This window comes from Ranitomeya variabilis, chromosome 7 (genome assembly GCF_051348905.1).
Source record: "Ranitomeya variabilis isolate aRanVar5 chromosome 7, aRanVar5.hap1, whole genome shotgun sequence".
Lineage (NCBI taxonomy): Eukaryota > Metazoa > Chordata > Amphibia > Anura > Dendrobatidae > Ranitomeya > Ranitomeya variabilis.
Genome location: NC_135238.1, coordinates 232,392,343 through 232,411,614, shown reverse-complemented (window position 1 = coordinate 232,411,614; position 19,272 = coordinate 232,392,343). Strand labels below are relative to the sequence as shown.

The 19,272-nt window shown below is 48.4% G+C and overlaps 1 protein-coding gene across 10 annotated transcripts in view; it reads right to left on the bottom strand.

Annotated features, from left to right (window-relative positions):
* Positions 1-19,272, bottom strand: part of RETREG2 (reticulophagy regulator family member 2) — a 40,712-nt gene that overhangs the window by 2,918 nt on the left and 18,522 nt on the right. For 9 of the 10 annotated variants that reach the window (XM_077273159.1, XM_077273158.1, XM_077273155.1 and 6 more), the window contains 4 exons: positions 2,461-2,567; positions 1,047-1,077; positions 657-795; positions 45-129 (listed from right to left, as the gene is read on the bottom strand). In XM_077273159.1, the coding sequence (XP_077129274.1) occupies positions 45-129; positions 657-795; positions 1,047-1,077; positions 2,461-2,567 (362 nt within the window). Of the gene's footprint in view, positions 1-44; positions 130-656; positions 796-1,046; positions 1,078-2,460; positions 2,568-2,741; positions 4,306-19,272 lie in introns of those variants that run through there. The other variant, XM_077273161.1, reaches the window with a different exon arrangement.

Genomic DNA, 19,272 nt, shown 5'->3' with positions numbered 1-19,272 from the left:
TCTCATCATGTACAGGACAGATATGGCATATACTCAGTTCTTACATATAATATAGGAAATCATAATGCCAGGAACGTAGTGTCCGACAACAGCGAGCACGGCACAGCACGAGCACACCATCACACAGAACTGCAGAGAAAGAAGAGAGACCAAATAAGCCCTCCATGTGGAAGTGAAACCACCAGCCTCCGGGGGCCTCATTCATCTCAGCAGTGGCCCTTTCCTCTAATCACATCCACAGGGGCGTTTTTTTTTTTTTTAATTTAGATTGAGACTCACATGATGTAACAGGGGTGAGAAGAGCATGATTGACGGAGAAATAAAGTTGTTACAATGATACCAAGATCGGTCGTGATGCCCATCACAGGATCAAAGACTAATTTTATTAGCCAGGATTCTTGCCCTGATGCCCAAGGCTGTTAGCGTCAGTATGGGCCCTAGGACTGGACAGCAGAAATATTTTTCTGAGGCCCTGCTGTGAAAAAAAACTCAGCACGGGAAAAAGTAAGAAGGTATGAGCATACTCCAGATACACCCCCCCATTAGCCACTGTACAAATGGAAATAGGGGACATCAATGTAATTTGCCCCTTTAATTTTCTGCCCTATTAATGAATACAGCTTTTGTAAACCTCCCTTTGCAGATTCTCTCCTCACCTTTCCTGGGTTTTGCTTTTTGTAGAGCAGCAGCTCCTGGAGGAACTGCTGCGAGGTGAACCAGGTCTCGGCCAGACAGTGGCACAGCTCCGGTAGACTCAACAAGCGGTGATGGCCCGTCCCTCCAACCGTAGTCTCACTGCAAACAGACAACAAACCTGATTAATTCTTGCATAACAGAAATTACAGGAAAAACTGGGGATGCCTCAATATATAGCAATACAAATCTATGAAGTGGGAATATCAGTGGTGTTTAGCGCCCTCTATGGGCGGCTTCTCAGATAATCAGTCTGCTTCAACATCAAATTAAAAGTTTTTGATCACTGTATCCCAGGAGCTAGAATAAGACACAGCGCCCCCAGGAGGACAGATGACATCAGACCATTATACCTGTCAGGGTCTGGATCTCCACGAGACTGAGCTGTAAAACAGAAGACACGTCATTAATAAAAGCTGTAGAGATTAATAAAAGCTGTAGAGATTTAGCAACACATTTCAAATGGTTAACAATTTGTAAAGTATCTGTAAAGATTTCACTATTTTCATTCCGGTTTACAGTGAACCCGTCCTGATCCCATTCACACAACGAGAGAGGGAATTTTGTAACCAGCTCTGCACTATCACTCCGTTTTCCATCCCAATTTCTACTGCAGCAGCGTCTACTTTCTTGACAGCAAACAGATCTTTAAACAATTGAGAAAATTACAGCAATTTTCAATACGTCTTCCATTGTTGCTCTGCTTTAGGCCCCATGATGCAATACCTCAACTTTTTTCCTTTTCCAACCTTGCACCTTATCCCTAAGGCTACTTTCACACTAGCGTCGGGCCGACGTTCCCGACGCTAGCGTTGTCTCCGCCGCACAACGGGGGCAGCGGATGCATTTTTCCAGCGCATCCGCTGCCCAATTGTGAGGTGCGGGGAGGTGGGGGCGGAGTTCCGGCCGCGCATGCGCGGTCGGAAAAAGCGGACCGTCGTGAGCAAAAAACGTTACATGTAGCGTTTTTTGCTCCCGACGGTCCGCCACTGCACGACGCATCCGTCGCACGACGGGTGCGACGTGTGGCAATCCGTCACAATGCGTCGCTTAATGTTAATCAATGGCGAAAAAACGCATCCTGCAAACACTTTTGCAGGATGCGTTTTTTCGGCAAAACGACGCATTGTGACGGAATGCAGTTAACGCTAGTGTGAAAGTAGCCTAAGTTGGCTTTTATGCTCTGTTCTAAGTGAATATTAACCCCTTCCAGCTGCTGCCAATTTTCACTTTAACAGTTTCAATCACTTTTTATTCCTCCTTCTAAGTGGAGGAAGTTTTTCTCTATAGTATTTACCATGCGAGTTACACAATTTTATATTTTGACAAATGAAAACTGATAATAGCAATTATTCATATGTTTTTTTCAGTGTTATTTTTATTTGGGATAGAGCAGGGGATGATATGAACGTTTATTTTACTTTTTTTATTTTAACATTTTTATAGCCCATCCGCCACTGGGGAATTGGAACGGCAATCTTTTACTTGCTTGTATAATTCTCTGCAATCTCCTATAGAGCTTAGCCCTCATGTAATCTCAAAAGATTGGTGCTGAGGGCCTTCTACCATAGTGGCTGCAGTTGCCATTTGCTATGGCATGTAATGGTATATTACGTCTTACAACTTCAGTTTCTGATCCAGTCCCATCCAAACACTGTACCACCCGCCAAAGCAGTATGGCACAGAGCAGGAATGGGTTTGTTTTTTATTACTACGTGTTGTATTATGCAATTGCTCCACACATTACACAAGATGTGAGGGCATCACCTCTGCAGTGATGGAGCAGCCACGGCTTCCAGCGATCCACGCCCAGCAGACACAGCAGAAAGAAGCTCAATAAAAAAACAGGTCTGAGAGACAGGTAAGAAAATAACCTGAAAGAAAGACAAAGAAATAGCATCAGATGTGAAGAAGAGAAAACTACGACTACATAAGACTTAAAAAGGTACCCCCATTTTATAAATGCACAGAGACACTATGCAGTTGCATTTTAATGTTCCCTGTTATCAGCCATTTTTGATTGTGAGAAGGTGGGGTGGAAGACTCACCAAAAAGCCCCATGCAGAGCAGCTGCCGTCAGCAGACTAGGCAACGGCTGCTCCCACACTAAGAGCCGCTGTCCGGCCGTAATCAGTGGGCCCCATTCGCTAAGTTGCTGGTGCAGACTGGCCTCCAAAGATTTCATGTCTTCCTCTGAGGCACCAAAGTCCCGGACACTTTTTTCGTCACCCTGAGCTGGATCTCCCGAAGACCAAAGTGCCACTTCTTCTTTGGGCATCTTCCTTGGCCCAGGAGCTGAAGGCTCAGCTGCGCTGCTCATTGTGATCTGATGTGTGAATCAGATGTCGTCTTCTAGCACTTTCTATATCCCCACAGGACTAACGCTCTGCCAATCCTCCGACACGATGCGGCTCCTCTCCAGTCTCTCTGCAACATACCCGTTATGCTATTCCCTCCCTGCAGCTTCCACCAACCCAAATGTCAGACGTGTGGGTGGCCGGAGGCCCCTTCTACATATTGTCAACAGATGTCAAAATGAAGACGATTAAATGACGCGCCACAATTACCAAAATCATCACTGACCCTCCACCGTAGCCAAAATTAAAAACTAACCACAGCGCAGATGATTGTCCCAGAACAATTGTGGTGTCACCAGAACAGAGTAATCTGTGACCACAACTTTACTAACCTGAACCTCCAAACTTACACCCCCCCAACCGTACACCTCTGTCCGCTGCCTTTCCTAACCGGATGTCCCTGTCCAAAGCTGTCTGCTGCTCGTCATCACCTTATGCCCCTATCCACCCTGGTCTTACACCCCTGTCCACTGCCCGTCCTTGCCTTTCACCTCTGTCCACTGCCAGTACTGACCTTTCACCCCTTGTCCGCTGCCCGTCCTTACCTTTCACCCGTCTGCTGCCAGTCCTGACCTTTCACCCGTCTGCTGCCCGTCCTAACCTTACACCCCTGTCCGTCCTCGCCTTTCACCCCTGTTCGCTGCCCGTCCTGATCTTACACCCCTGTCCGTCCTCGCCTTTCACCCGTCTGCTGTCAGTCCTGACTTTTCACCCCTGTCCGCTGCCCATCCTCACCTTACACCCGTCCGCTGGCCGTCCTCGCCTTTCACCGCTGTCCGTCGTCACCTTTCACCGGTCTGCTGCCCGTCCTCACCTTATGTCCTGTTATCCACAAATCACACCCCTATCTGCTCTCTGTCGGCCACAAGTTACGCCCCTGCCCTGACCCCTATCTGCTGCCCATCCTGACTACATGAACGTGTCAGCTGCCCGTCCTGCCCTATCGCCCCTTCTGGCCTTATTTCCTATCTGCTGATGCCTGTCATGACTGTACGGGGGTCACTACGTTACACCCCTATCCTCTGCCCCTGTGTCTCCTCACTAGCTTCCCCCTTCTCCCTCCCCGGCTCTTCCACGCTCACAGCCCCGGTGACTAGTCTCCCCCGGCTCCGGTGACTCTTCTCAGCCGGGATGTTGTTGTTATGATGCTGAGCGGAAGTGACGTCATAGCGCGACCGCTTCCTGCCCACGTGACGGTGTCTGCGGCTCCAGCTGGGTCATGTGACCGGATGCGGCGGGTCCCTGAGCCGGCCGTCATTGCTGTCTGTGCGTGTACAGTGAAGTATTGCGGCAGCAGGAGGGCGCGGGAGTGAGGGGATGACACCGCTGCTGACAGCGACAGCCGCCGCTCCGGGGGCGTCCTCCATTATGTCAGCATTAACCCCTTAGTCCCCCGCAGCGTTTCCGGGGTTGGCAGTCTGCATGTTTCCCCAGTGACCGTTACTAGTCGGCAGCACAGCTTCCGCCGTGTCCCTGCAGCCGTGTGCCCGCGGGGAGGGAGGAGCCGCTGCCCCTGCGCTCTCTGGCGCCGCCCGGAGGCACCGCGGGGTTTTGTTGTAGGTTGCGAGTTCTTTCAGTGACGCCATCTTTGTGTATAAATTGTTTTCACCACTTTTGTATTTTTGGGGTCGGTGCAACTAAACCCGGCAATTCTGACCCCTCCTTCACAGGTCACTGTAAGGGTTAAGTAGCGTTATACTTTGCTGGATCCGACCTACGGATGTGCTGAGATTAACCCTTTAGTGACCGCCAATACACAGGAAAGCGGCGAGCGGGAATAAGGCTGTAGCGCCCCCCAGAGGCGGAAAAATCTCCGGGGTCTCAGCTTCCAGGGGTAACAGACCCCAGAGAACACGCTCAGAAAAAACCCCGACCACGCCGTGTCTCTTCTGTCAGGAAATTCATGTCCGAGACACAAATGGGGTCACTTTTGGGGACTCGGTCATATACACCTCTGTCATAGGGTGGTGGTCTCTGAAATTAATGGTTTTGTAAATTTTGTTGTAAAAATGAGAAATCACTGGTCATCTTTTAATCTTTATAGCTTGCCAACAAAAAATACAATTTTATTCAAAAATTGTGCTGACGTAGAGTAGACATGTGGGAAATGTTATTAGCTATTGTGTGACATATCTGACTTAAGCCTATAAGTTTGAAAATTCAGGAATTTTCGCCAATTTTTTTTTTTTTCCACAAACACACGCAAGTCACAGCGAAATATTACCACTATCATGAAGTACAATATGTACAGTTGCAGAGTGCGACGTATCAATGGACAACCCTGGCACAATAACAAAAGAGCTCCGGCAAGTGTCCAGGGTTGCAGAGCGGCGTTCGAAGAAAACACATTTGCAAGATGACTTCACTGCATCAAAGAGGCAACACTCGCTTTCAAATCTGCTCTCACCTCTGCTAAACAGGCGACTTCACAACCCTCGCATCCTCCCTATCCTACAACCCCAAACCGTTATTCAAAACCTTTAAAGGGACGTTATTTTGGCCCTATAAGCTGCGGCTACCGCCATCAGGGGCTTATCTACAGCATTCTGGAATGCTGTAGATAAGTTCCCCCCCCCCCCCCGATCTATCCTGAAAGATAAGAGAAACAAGTTAAGGTACCGTCACACTTAGCGACGCTGCAGCGATACAGACAACGATGCCGATCGCTGCAGCGTCGTTTGGTCGCTGGAGAGCTGTCACACAGACCGTTCTCCAGCGACCAACGATGCCGAGGTCCCCGGGTAACCAGGGTAAACATCAGGTTACTAAGCGCAGGCCCTGCGCTTAGTAACCCGATGTTTACCCTGGTTACCAGTGAAGACATCGCTGAATCCGTGTCACACACGCCGATTCAGCGATGTCAGCGGGACCTCAACGATCAAAAAAAGGTCCAGGCCATTCCGACACGACCAGCGATCTCACAGCAGGGGCCTGATCACTGGTACGTGTCACACATAGCGAGATCGCTACGGAGGTCGCTGTTGCGTCACAAAACTTGTGACTCAGCAGCGATCTCGCTAGCGACCTCGCTTAGTATGACGGGGGCTTTAGATTATACTCACCTGGGGGGGGCGGTCCGGTCCGATGAGCATCACGGTCCAGCGCCTCCCATCTTCATACGATGCCGTCATCCTCCTTGCTTCTGTCGCGGCTCCGGCGCAGGCGTAATTATCTGCCCTGTTGAGGGCAGCGTAAAGTACTGCAGTGCGCAGGCGCTGGGCCTCTGACCTTTCCTGGTACCTGCGCACTGCAGTACTTAGCCCTGCCCTCAACAGGGCAGAGAATTACGCCTCCGCAGGAGCCGCGGCAGAAGCAAGGAAGAGGATGACATCGTATGAAGATGGGAGGCCCCGGATGTAGATAAGCCCCTGATGGCCGGGGCTGCAGTTTATAGTGGCAAAATGAGGTGACAGATTCCCTTTAACTCCCTCCTTCGCCCCCCACCACCCCCTACAAACTCCCTCATCTCTGCTGAGGACTCTGCCACACACTGTAAGGGTAAGTTCACACAGCATTTTTGCTGCTTTTTTTTTCTGCAGCAAAACCTGATCATCTTGGCAGGAAAGAAGCTGCGTCAAAAACGCAGGTTTAGGTGTGTTTTCGTTGCGTATTTGGTGTGTTTTTTGTTGCGTTTTTTGTTGCATATTTGCTGTGTTTTTTGGTGTGTTTTTTTCTCTTTGCCCATGCTAATGTCCATGGATTTTCAGCAGCAAATAATAATACCTGCGTTTTTTCCAACACCCATTCAAGTCAATGGGTGAAAAAAACGCTGAAAGAAGTGACATGCTCTATGTCCAAAAAACACAGCAAAGCACAAAATACTGATCACACAAAAAACCAATGTGTGTGCATGAGATTTCTGAAATCTCATCGGCTTTGCTGGTATTGTAAAAAGCAGCTCAAAATTAGCATACAAAAAAGCAGCAAAAACGACTTGTGTGAACTTGCCCTAAAAATAAGATCGACCAAACAACGCAAGTCTTCATTGTTCAACCACCACAATCCCTTTGTATGCCAGATCAATGCCCAAACCCCATAACCTCCCTATCCAGCATCACTGAAGGTTAGCTTAATAGTCTCCTCTCCAAATCGCACCTCACCACCTGTGCGCTCGACCCCGTCCCACCTCCTCCCCAACCTCACCGCCACTCTTATCCCATCCCTAACCCACCTCTACAACCTATCACTAACTTCTGGCACCTTCCCTTCTGCTTTCAAACATGCCACAATGACGCTTATCCTTAAAAAGCCAACCCTCGATCCAACTGCTATGTCCAGCTATCAACCAATATCGCTGCTCTCATTCGCTTCCAAACTCCTTGAGCAGCATGTCCACGCTGAACTTTCCTCCCACCTCTCATCTAACTTGCTCTTTGACAATCTACAATCTGGTTTCCGCCCCATCACTCAACTGAGACAGCCCTGACCAAAATCACTAATACCTACTTACAGCCAAAGCTAATGGACAATACTCTGTACTCCTCCTTCTAGACCTGTCCTCTGCTTTCGACACAGTTGACCACTGCCTCCTACTACAGATCCTCTCCTCCTTTGACATCAAAGACCTTGCCCTATCCTGGATCTCCTCGTACCTTTCCAGCTTCTCCCACACTACCTCCTCATCCCACCCTCTCTCTGTTGTAGTCCCCCAAGGCTCTATTCTAGGACCCCTACTCTTCTCAATCTATACACTTGGCCTGGGACAACTCAAAGTCTCATGGATTCCAGTATCACCTCTTTGCTGATGACACTCAGATCTACCTCTCTGGCCCAGATGTCACCGCTCTGCTGTCCAGAATCCCGGAGTGCCTATCGGCCATATCCTCCTTCTCCTCTCGCTTCCTCAAACTCAATGTGGACAAATCTGAACTCATCATCTTTCCTCCATCTCATAGATCTTCCTTACCTGACCTATCTATCGCAATTAACGACATCACGCTTTCCCCCGTACCGGAAGTCCGCTGCCTCGGAGTAACCCTTGACTCTGCCCTGTCTTTCAAACTGCACATCCAAGCTCTGTCCACCTCCTGTCGCCTCCAGCTCAAAAATATCTGCAGAATCCATCCCTTCCTCAACCGTCAATCTACTAAAATGCTTGTGCATGCCCTCATCATCTCCCGCCTTGACTACTGCAGCATCCTTTTCTGTGGCCTCCCTAATACCCTTGCACCTCTCCAGTCCATCCTTAACTCTGCTGCCCGACTAATTCATCTCGCTACTCCTCCACTTCCCCCCTCTGCAAATCTCTTCACTGGCTCCCATTCCCTCAGCGTATCCAATTCAAATTACTAATACTGACCTGCAAAGCCATCCATAACCTGTCTCCTCCATATATCGCTGAACTAATCTCCCGATGTCTGCCCTCACAATCTCCGGTCCTCCCAAGACCTCCTACTCTCCTCCACACTTATACGCTCCTCACTAGTGATGAGCGAATATACTCATTACTCGAGATTTCCCGAGCCCGCTTGGGTGACCTCCGAGTAATTTTTAGTGCTCGGAGATTTAGTTTTCCTCACCTCATCTGAATGATTTACAGCTATTAGCCAGCTTAATTACATGTGGGGATTCCCTAGCAACCAGGCAACCCCCACATGTACTTATGCTGGCTAAGGCTACGTTCACATTTGCGTTGTTGGGCGTTGCGTCAGCGACGCAACGCACAACGCATGCAAAACGCATGCAAAAACGCATTGTTTTGTGACGCATGCGTCCATTTTTGGCTTGATTTTGGACGCAAAAAAAATGCAACATGTAGCGTCCTGTGCGCCCTGACGCTTGCGCCAAAAATGACGCATGCGTCACAAAACGCAAGACCGCATGTCCATGCGCCCCCATGTTAAATATTGGGGCGCATGACGCATGTGTCGCCGAACCTGCGCCCGACGCAACGCAAATGTGAACGTAGCCTAACAGATGTAAATTATTCCGCTGTGGCAAGAAAAACTAAATCTCCGAGCACTAAAAAATACTGGGAAGTCACCCGAGCGTGCTCGGGAATCTCGAGTAACGAGTATATTAGCTCATTACTACTCCTCACCCAACCCACCTCCAAGACTTCTCCCGAATATCCCCCATTCTCTGGAATTCTTTGCCCCAACACGTCCGACTATCAACCACATTCAGATCCTTCAGACGAAACCTGAAAACCCACCTCTTCAGGAAAGCCTACAGCCTGCACTGACCCCGCTGCCTCCTCACCACAACCGGAGCTACCGCCTCACCAACACCGGAACTGCTGCAACCCTCAGCCTATTGTCCCCTTCCCCACCATCCTGTAGAATGTAAGCCCGCAAGGGCAGGGTCCTCTCCCCTCTGTATCAGTCTGTCATTGTTAGTTTGCTTACTGTAAGTGATATCTGTAATTTGTATGTAACCCCTTCTCATGTACAGCACCATGCAATCAATGGTGCTATATAAATAAATTATTTATTATAGCACCATTTATTCCATGGCGCCTTACATGTGAGGAGGGGTGTACATAATAAAAACAAGTACAATAATCTTGAACAATACAAGTCACAACTGGTACAGGAGGAGAGAGGACCCTGCCTGCGAGGGCTCACAGTATACAAGGGATGGGTGAGGATACAATAGGTTAGGGTAGAGCTGCAGCGGTTTGGTCGATCAGTGGTTACTGCAAGTTGTAGACTTGTCGGAAGAGGTGGGTCTTCAGGTTCTTTTTGAAGGTTTCGATGGTAGGCGAGAGTCTGATGTGTTGTAGAGGGTTCCAGAGTAGGGGTGATGCGCGAGATAAATCTTGTATACGATTCTGGGAAGAGGAGATAAGAGGGGAGTAGAGAAGGAGATCTTGTGAGGATCGGAGGTTGTGTGTAGGTAAGTACCGGGAGACGAGGTCACAGATGTATGGAGGAGACAGGTTGTGGATGGCTTTGTATGTTAGGGTTTTGTACTGGAGTCTCTGGGTAATGGGGAGCCAGTGAACGGATTGACAGAGGGGAGAGGCCGGGGAATAGCGGGGGGACAGGTGGATTAGTCGGGCAGCTGAGTTTAGAATAGATTGGAGGGGTGTTAGAGGGGAGGCCACAGAGCAGGAGGTTGCAGTAGTCGAGGCGGGAGATGATGAGGGCATGGACTAGTGCTTTAGCAGATTCTTGGTTGAGTAATGTACGGATCCGTGAAATATTTTTGAGTTGAAGGCGGCAGGAAGTGGAAAGGGCTTGGATATGTGGTTTGAAGGAGAGATCAGCGTCAAGGATTACCCCGAGGCAGCGAGCTTGTGGGACTGGGGAGAGTGGGCAGCCATTTACTGTAATGGATAGGTTCGTTGGGGGGGGTCGCGTGAGATGGGGGAAAGATGATGAATTCTGTTTTGTCCATGTTAAGTTTTATAAATCTAGTGGAGAAGAAGGATGAAATAGCGGACAGACATTGAGGGATTCTGGTTAGTAGGGAGGTGATATCTGGTCCAGAGATGTAGATCTGTGTGTCATCAGCATAGAGGGGATACTGAAAGCCATGAGATTCTATGAGCTGTCCCAGGCCAAAGGTGTAAATGGAGAAGAGCAGGGGCCCTAGGACTGAACCTTGCGGGACTCAGACGGGGCGAGGTAAGGAGGTGGTGTGTGAGTGTGAGATGCTGAATAGTGATGAGCGAGTGTACTCGTTGCTCGGGCTTTCTTGAGCACGCTCGGGTGGTCTCCGAGTATTTGTAACTGCACCGAGATTAAGCTTTCATCGCCTCAGCAGCATGATTTGCGACTTTTAGACAGTTTGATTACATGTGGGAAGTCCCTAGCAACCAGGCAACCCCCACATGTACTCAGCCTGGATAGTAGCTGTAAATCATTCAGCTGATGTGATGAAAACTAAATCTCCGAACACTTAACAAATACTCGGAGACAGGCTTGGACTGGCCCACCGGAGAACCGGAGGATTCTCCGGTGGGCCCAGGCACTGACTCCTGCTGGCATACTGGCCAGCAGCTGCCTAGGGCCCCCACTGCTCCAGGGCCCCCCCTGGACGCCCGCCCGCCTATCTCCCACCCTCCTTGAAGACGATACCCTGCTCCAGCGATGCCTGGTCTCGGTGTCTGCAGCGCTCCTGAATGAGCGGTCACGTGGTACCGCTCATTAAGGTCATGAATATGCACATATTAATGAGCGGTATCACATGACCGCTCACGCAGGAAGAAGGTGCTGCGCCAGGAGTCGGCGCGGCGTGGGACAGGTAAGTATGAGGGACGGGGGGATGAAGGAGGACATAAGCTGGCGTGCCATGCAATATGGGAGCAGGAACGGGAGCGGGGGGGTGGAGAGATTAGCCATGCATACAGGGGGGGATATGAGCCATGCATATGGGATGGGAGGGAGATGAGCCATGCATACAGGAGGGGGGGGTCATTATACAGTATTGAGCATCATGTGGGATCATTATACAGTATGGAGAACTGTGTGTGGCCATTATACAGTATTGAGCATCATGTGTGGCCGTTGTACAGTATGGAGCATCATGTGTGGCCAATGGACATTATACAGTATGGAGCATCATGTGTGGCCGTTATACAGTATGGAGCATCATTTGTGGCCATTATACAGTACTGAGCATCATGTGGGATCATTATACAGTATGGAGAACTGTGTGTGGCCGTTATACAGTATGGAGCATCATGTGTGGTGGCCGTTATACAGTATGGAGCATCATGTGTGGCCATTATACAGTATGGAGCACTGTGTGGCCATATTTTTTTTTGTTTATAATTATTGTATATAAAACAGTGTGATCAGCAGTGCTAAATGGCTGTGGTTGGGACGTGGATATGGGTGTGACTAGTTGTAAAATGGGTGTGGTCAGAGGCGTGGCCTAAAATTTGCCGCAGCACACTGCGCGTGCCGCAAACTTTATACCTCCTTCCCTTCTTCTAAAGTTGGGAGGTATGGTACCGCATTTGCCAGATCACGGCAAGTGCTGCAAATCCCATAGGGAATGAATGAGGCCGAACGCAGTGGTGCTGTAAGTGATCCGTTACCCGGCAGATGCAGAAAAACTGCCGGATTTGCTGCAAAAGGCAACTTTCACATCAGCTATTCTTGCCAAAGTCACTGCCGATAGTGTCATACTCACCAAAGGGGGAGGCAGCACTAAAAGTGCCTAGGGCAGCAGAAACTCTAAATACGGCCCTGGGGGGGCTACATTATATTCTGTGGGGGGAACTGCATTATACTCAGGGTACTACATTATATTATGGGGGGCTACATACTATATGAGGTTACAGTATACTCTATGGTGGGCTGCATTATATTCTGTGGTGGGGCTGCATTATTCTCTCAGGAGACTACATTATATTATGGGGCTACATCATACTATGAGGGGGATACAGTATACTCTTTGGGGGGGCTGCATTATATTCTGTGATGGAACTGCATTCTCTCAGGGGACTACATTATATTCAGTGGTGGGTTGCATTATACTATATGAGGGGGGCTGCATTATACCCTATGGGGGTGCTACATTATATTCTATGGTGGGGACTGCGTCATACCTGAGGGGGTTGCATTATATTTTGTGGAGTGCTGCATTATATTCTATGAGAGGGGACCGCATTATATTTTATGAGGGGGCTACATTATATTCTGTGAGAGGGCTACCCCAACCCTTGCTACATAATTAAGAGATGAACTACTTTATATTATACCCTGATATTAGTGCTTTTTACCGCACAATTGGTGGTCTTGTATCTATTTCTATGTAGCTACATAGTGGGCCCCAAGATTGATTTTCTCTGGTGGGCCCAAGGTGCTCCAGTCCGACGCTGCTCGGAGACCACCCGAGCAACGAGTACACTCGCTCATCACTAACGCTGAATGTCCGGTCAATTAGGTATGACGAGATCCAGGATAGGGCCAAGTCTGTGATGCCAAGGGATGAGAGGGTCTGCAATAATGGTGAATGGTCCACTGTGTCAAAGGCAGAGGACAGGTCCAGGAGGAGGAGGACAGAGTAGTGCCGCTTGCTCTTGGCGGTTAATAGGTCATTGGTGACCTTAGGGCAGTTTCAGTGGAGTGGTGTGACCGGAAGCCAGATTGTAAGCGGTCGAAGAGGGAGCAGGAAGAGAGATGGGAGGACAGTTCAAGGTAGACGTGTTGTCCCAGTAGTTTTGAGGCATAGGGGAGAAGTGATATAGGGTGATAGCTAGATACAGAGGATGGGTCAAGATGGGCTTTTTGAGGATAGGTGTGATTGAGGGATGTTTAAAGCTTGAGGGGAAAACACCAGTTGTTAGTGATAGGTTGAAGAGATGGGTTAGGGTTGGGATGAAGACTGTGGTGAGGTTTGGGATGAAGTGGGATGGGAGCGGGTCAAGTGCACAGGTGGTGAGATGCGATCTTGAGAGTAGAGTGGAGAGTTGATCTTCTGTAATGGTGGAGAAGTTGGTTTTGGAGGTGGAGGGCTGGGAAGTCGGGAGGAAGGGCTCTGGGGGTTTGTCGACCAAAACTGTTTCTGATGTTCTCAATCTTCTGCTTGAAAAATGAGGCAAAGTTTTCGGCTGAGATGAGTGGGGAGGGAGGAGGTGCTGGGGGACGGAGGAGAGAATTGAAGGTGTTGAATAACTGTTTAGGGTTGTGAGACAGGGAGGATATGAGAGATGAGAAGTAGGTTTGTTTAGCTGTGGTGAGTGTGATCTTGGAAGTAGTGAGGGACTGTTTGAATGCGATGAAGTGCTCGTTGGAGTGGGATCTTTTCCATCTCCGCTCAGCAGCCCTGGTAGCCCATCTCAGTTCTTTGGTCAGGCTGGTGTGCCAGGGCTGTCTGTTGATTTTGCGAGATTTGGTATGTGCGAGAGGGGCAAGAGATTCCAAAGCTACAGCTATTGTGGTGTTATATAGAGCGGCAGCATCATCCGCATTGTGTAGGGAACTTACAGTGCCTACAAGTAGTATTCAACCCCCCCCTGCAGATTTAGCAGGTTTACACATTTGGAATTAACTTGGCATTGTGACATTTGGACTGTAGATCAGCCTGGAAGTGTGAAATGCACTGCAGCAAAAAAGAATGTTATTTCTTTGTTTATTTTTTTTTTTAAATTGTGAAAAGTTTTTTCAGAGGGTCATTTATTATTCAACCCCTCAACCCCCCAGAATTCTGTTTGGTTCCCCTAAAGTATTAAGAAGTAGTTCAGGCACAAAGAACAATGAGCTTCACATGTTGGGATTAATTATCTCTTTTTACAGCCTTTTCTGACTATTTAAGACCCTCCCCAAACTTGTGAACAGCACTCATACATGGTCAACATGGGAAAGACAAAGGAGCATTCCAAGGCCATCAGAGACAAGATCGTGGAGGGTCACAAGGCTAGCAAGGAGTACAAAACCCTTTCCAAGGAGTTGGGCCTACCTGTCTCCACTGTTGGGAGCATCGTCCGGAAGTGGAAGGCTTATGGAACTACTGTTAGCCTTCCACGGCCTGGACAGCCTTTGAAAGTTTCCTCCCGTGCCGAGGCCAGGCTTGTCCGAAGAGTCAAGGCTAACCCAAGGACAACAAGGAAGGAGCTCCAGGAAGATCTCACGGCAGTGGGGGCATTGGTTTCAGTCAATACCATAAGTAACGTACTCCACCGCAATGGTCTCCGTTCCAGACGAGCCCGTAAGGTACCTTTACTTTCAAAGCATCATGTCAAGGCTCGTCTACAGTTTGCTCATGATCACTTGGAGGACTCTGAGACTGACTGGTTCAAGGTTCTCTAGTCTGATGAGACCAAGATCGAGATCTTTGGTGCCAACCACACACGTGACGTTTGGAGACTGGATGGCACTGCATACGACCCCAAGAATACCATCCCTACAGTCAAGCATGGTGGTGGCAGCATCATGCTGTGGGGCTGTTTCTCAGCCAAGGGGCCTGGCCATCTGGTCCGCATCCATGGGAAGATGGATAGCACGGCCTACCTGGAGATTTTGGCCAAGAACCTCCGCTCCTCCATCAAGGATCTTAAGATGGGTCGTCATTTCATCTTCCAACAAGACAACGACCCAAAGCACACAGCCAAGAAAACCAAGGCCTGGTTCAAGAGGCAAAAAATCAAGGTGTTGCAGTGGCCTAGTCAGTCTCCTGACCTTAACCCAATTGAAAACTTGTGGAAGGAGCTCAAGATTAAAGTCCACATGAGACACCCAAAGAACCTAGATAACTTGGAGAAGATCTGCATGGAGGAGTGGGCCAAGATATCTCCAGAGACCTGTGCCTGCCTGATCAGGTCTTGTAAAAGACGATTATTAGCTGTAATTGCAAACAAAGGTTATTCCACAAAATATTAAACCTAGGGGTTGAAGAATAATTGACCCACACTTTTATGTTTAAAATTTATAAAAATTTAACTGACCAACAAAACTTTTTGGTTTGTAAGATTTATGCATCTGTTAATAAATCCTGCTCTTGTTTGAAGTTTGAAGGCTCTAACTTATTTGCATCTTATTAAACCTGATAAATCTGCAGGGGGTTGAATACGACTTTTAGGCACTGTATATCTGTGAGAGGGAGGAGGGATTCAGAGAGTGAGTGTAGATCAAGGTGTTTAAAGGGAACCCGTCACCCCCAAAATCGAAGGTGAGCTAAGCACACCAGCATCAGGGGCTCATCTACAGCATTCTGGAATGCTGTAGATAAGCCCCCGATGTATCCTAAAAGATGAGAAAAAGAGGTTAAATTATACTCACCCAGGGCTCATGCTGCGGCTCCGGCGCAGGCGTACTTTGTCTGTCCTGTTGAGGGCAAAGTACTGCAGTGCGCAGGTGCTGGGCCTCTCTGACCTTTCCCGGCACCTGCGCACTGCAGTACTTTGCTCTGCCCTCAACAGGGCAGACAAAGTACGCCTGCGCCGGAGCCCAGCGTGAAGACAAGAAGAGGACGTTATCCTATGAAGATAGGAGGCCCCGGACCGGACGCCCATCATACCGGGACCGCCCCTGGGTGAGTAAAATCTAACCTCTTTTTCTCATCTTTTAGGATACATCGGGGGCTTATCTACAGCATTCCAGAATGCTGTAGATAAGCCCCTGATGCTTGTGGGCTTAGCTTACCTTTGATTTTGGGGGTGACAGGTTCCCTTTAAGATTTCTGCGAGGGTGTGCAAATTTGGGGGTTGTAGACAAGGAGTGGAGAGGGAAGAGAATGTGAGTAGGTTGTGGTCAGGAAGAGGTGAGTTAGGTTAGATTGGGAGCAGAGGCGGGTGAAGATGAGTTCCAGTGTGTGGCCATCTTTGTGAGTGGCTGTAGAAGACCATTGAGTGAGGCCGAAGGAGGAAGTGAGAGATAGAAGCCTAGTGGCAGCTGAGAGGGAAGTGTCAATGGGGATGTTGAAGTCGCCCATGATGATAGTGGGGATGTCTGCAGAAAGGAAATGAAGTAGCCAGGTGGTGAAGTGGTCAAAGAAGGTGGGGGGCGGCAAATGACAGCCAGTTGGAGGGGGAGTAGATGCGCACAGAGTGCACCTCAAAGGAAGGGAGGGCAACAGAGGGTGGTAATTGGATTGGTGTGAAGGAGCAGTTATCTGACAGGAGAAAACCAACTCCTCTGCCATGCATGCTGCTGAGGGGCTGGGTGTGTGAGAAAGGTGGAATCCACCATACAAAACTGCAGCAGGAGAGGCTGTGTCAGAAGGGGTGAGCCATGTTTCGGTGATGGCGAGGAAGGAAAGTATGGTAGTAACAAAAAGATCATGGATGTAAATTTAATATATAAATAATAATATGTCACAAAAAAAGTCTCAATCAGTGGCATCTCTTGAAGCTTTCCAGAGTTATAGCCTCATAAAGTGACAGTGGTCAGAATTGTAAACTTTGGCTTGGTCATTAGGGGGTCAAAGAGTTGTTTTATTTTTGAATTGGAGAAATGGCACTTTTAACTGATTAATATTTTTAAAACTTTAATTTTTACTTTATTTCTTCATCCCCCTAAAAGAATTTACAGCTATGATCACTTGTAGTGTATACAGGATAAAAAAAAAAGATCTCTTATAAGGCCCATCGACAAAGATGGCGAGAGTCATCGCCGCAATCACAACCATTTAAATGTCGGTTAGCGGCATCTAAATAGTTAAACAGCAGCGATCAGAGTGGTTGCTAGAGTCAGTGGCTACGCATCACATCACCTGCCCTGGCAGAGGATGCACCCGTATATCCAAGTCAGAGAGAACGCTGCATAAGGCCGGTTTCACACGTCCTGATATTTCCGGTACCGGAAAAACCATGTATTGAAACAATTAGTTTCAAGTTTAACCCTATGACTTTAAAAATGCACACGGACGCCATCCATGTGCAGTACGTGTTTACACGGACCCATTTACTTGTATGGGTCCGTGTAATCTGTGCTGTCGCTCAAAAACGGACATGTCAGCGTGTTTTGCACACGGACACACGGTCCGTGAGAACACACTGACATGTGCATAGACCCATTCATTTGAATGGGTGTGTGTGTGTCAGTGTCTCCGGTACGTGAGAAAACCACACGTACCGGAGACACTGATCTGTGAAACCGGCCCAACAAGGGAGGAAACTGTACAATTCTGTAGTTTCTGGATCGCACCTCGGGTGATGGAGGGGGTCATGATGTATGACTGGAGGGTGTAATACCCCATATGGGGGGGGGTTATACCCTCCCTATGCACGTTTTGGCAATTTAAGGGTATGTGCACACTTTGCGGATTTGGCTGCGGATGCGCAGCAGTTATCCATGCGGTGTACAGTACCATGTAAACCTATGGAAAGCAAAAAACGCTGTGCACATGCTGCGGAAAATTCCGTGCAGAAACGCAGCGGTTTATTTTCCGCAGCATGTCAATTCTTTGTGCGGAATCCACAGCGTTTTTACACCTATTCCATTATAGGAATCTGCAGGTGTGAAAACACAGGTGAAATCCGCAGGTAAAATGCAGGTCATTTTACCTGCGGATTCTGTAGAATCCGCACGAAAAGATCCGCAATGGAATCCGCAACGTGTGCACATACCCTAAGGCATCCAGCAAATGAAAAATGAGGCCTTGAAATACTCCAGGTGCTGCCCAACCGAGGCTTATGTCTGAATCGAGCAGCATTCCCGGGTCCAATATGGAAAGATTTCTAAATACTGCAGATTCTATTTAATAGATTTCGAGCCTGGAGTTACTGCCCAGTAAGGAAAGGGTCTTATATTGGTTGTGAAGGGACAGTTACCACTTCGCCATAGGAAAGGCAATATCTCACTGATCGTGGGGGTCAGTGCGCCATTCATTCCATAAGGTAGGCTACACATGGCAGCCCCAAAGAGAATGAATGGACCTGCGGTCGCACATGTGCACTGTTTCTCCATTCTAACGGGGATAATAAAAGTGCCCCATTTTAGCAATTGGTGCAGATCCCAGTAATTGGAATCCCACCAATCTAAGCTATCACCTACTCTATGATTAAGTGATAACACTTAACCCCTTTAACAACAAAGACTTTGATCATAGACAGTGCAATGGTAGAGGGAACGTGTGTTCAGGCCAGTGACTGGATGCTCAGTCATTACTGCCTAGATGACCAGCGATCACAGATGTCTAGAAAGGCAAACGGCTGTGGCTTCATCAGCACATCTTTGATGGCAGACTGCCTTTAACTTTGCCTCCCAGCACGACTAGGAGCTCAATGCAAACCATTATCTAAAGTCTCCCACTACAGAAAAAACATTCCAGAACAGGCAACTAGTTAGAAATATAAAATCATTTTATTCACATTACACAGAACAGCATATACAAGGTTAGGACCCATATTCATGGTTCACCTTCCCATCTTTTAGGGGCCATTCCTGAGGGTTTGTAGACGTTGTCCTGATGCACTTTGTAGCCGAATAAGGCCCCTTTCACACATCAGTTTTTTGCTACAAGTCACAATCCGTAGAATTTTGAAAAAAACTAATCCGGCGACTGATGCCACCGGATTAGTTTTTTTCTCAGCGACTTGTATTAGTGACGGATGGCCTCATGTTTCATCCATCGTTCGCTGGATCCGTCGAAAATTGTTTGTCCGGCGGCCAGAGACGGCAAAGTAACGTTTTTTGTGTACTTCGAAAAATCGGACAGCGACGAATCCGTCACGTCCGTCGTTTGCACGAATGGAAGCCTATGGGCGACCGATTGTTTTTTGTTTTTTTTTAACTGAGCATGCTCCAATTTATTTAGGATCCAATTATCCAGCCCCCAATTAGGAAAGGTATATAAACCTGCCAGGTAGGGCTTCACTCATCCATGC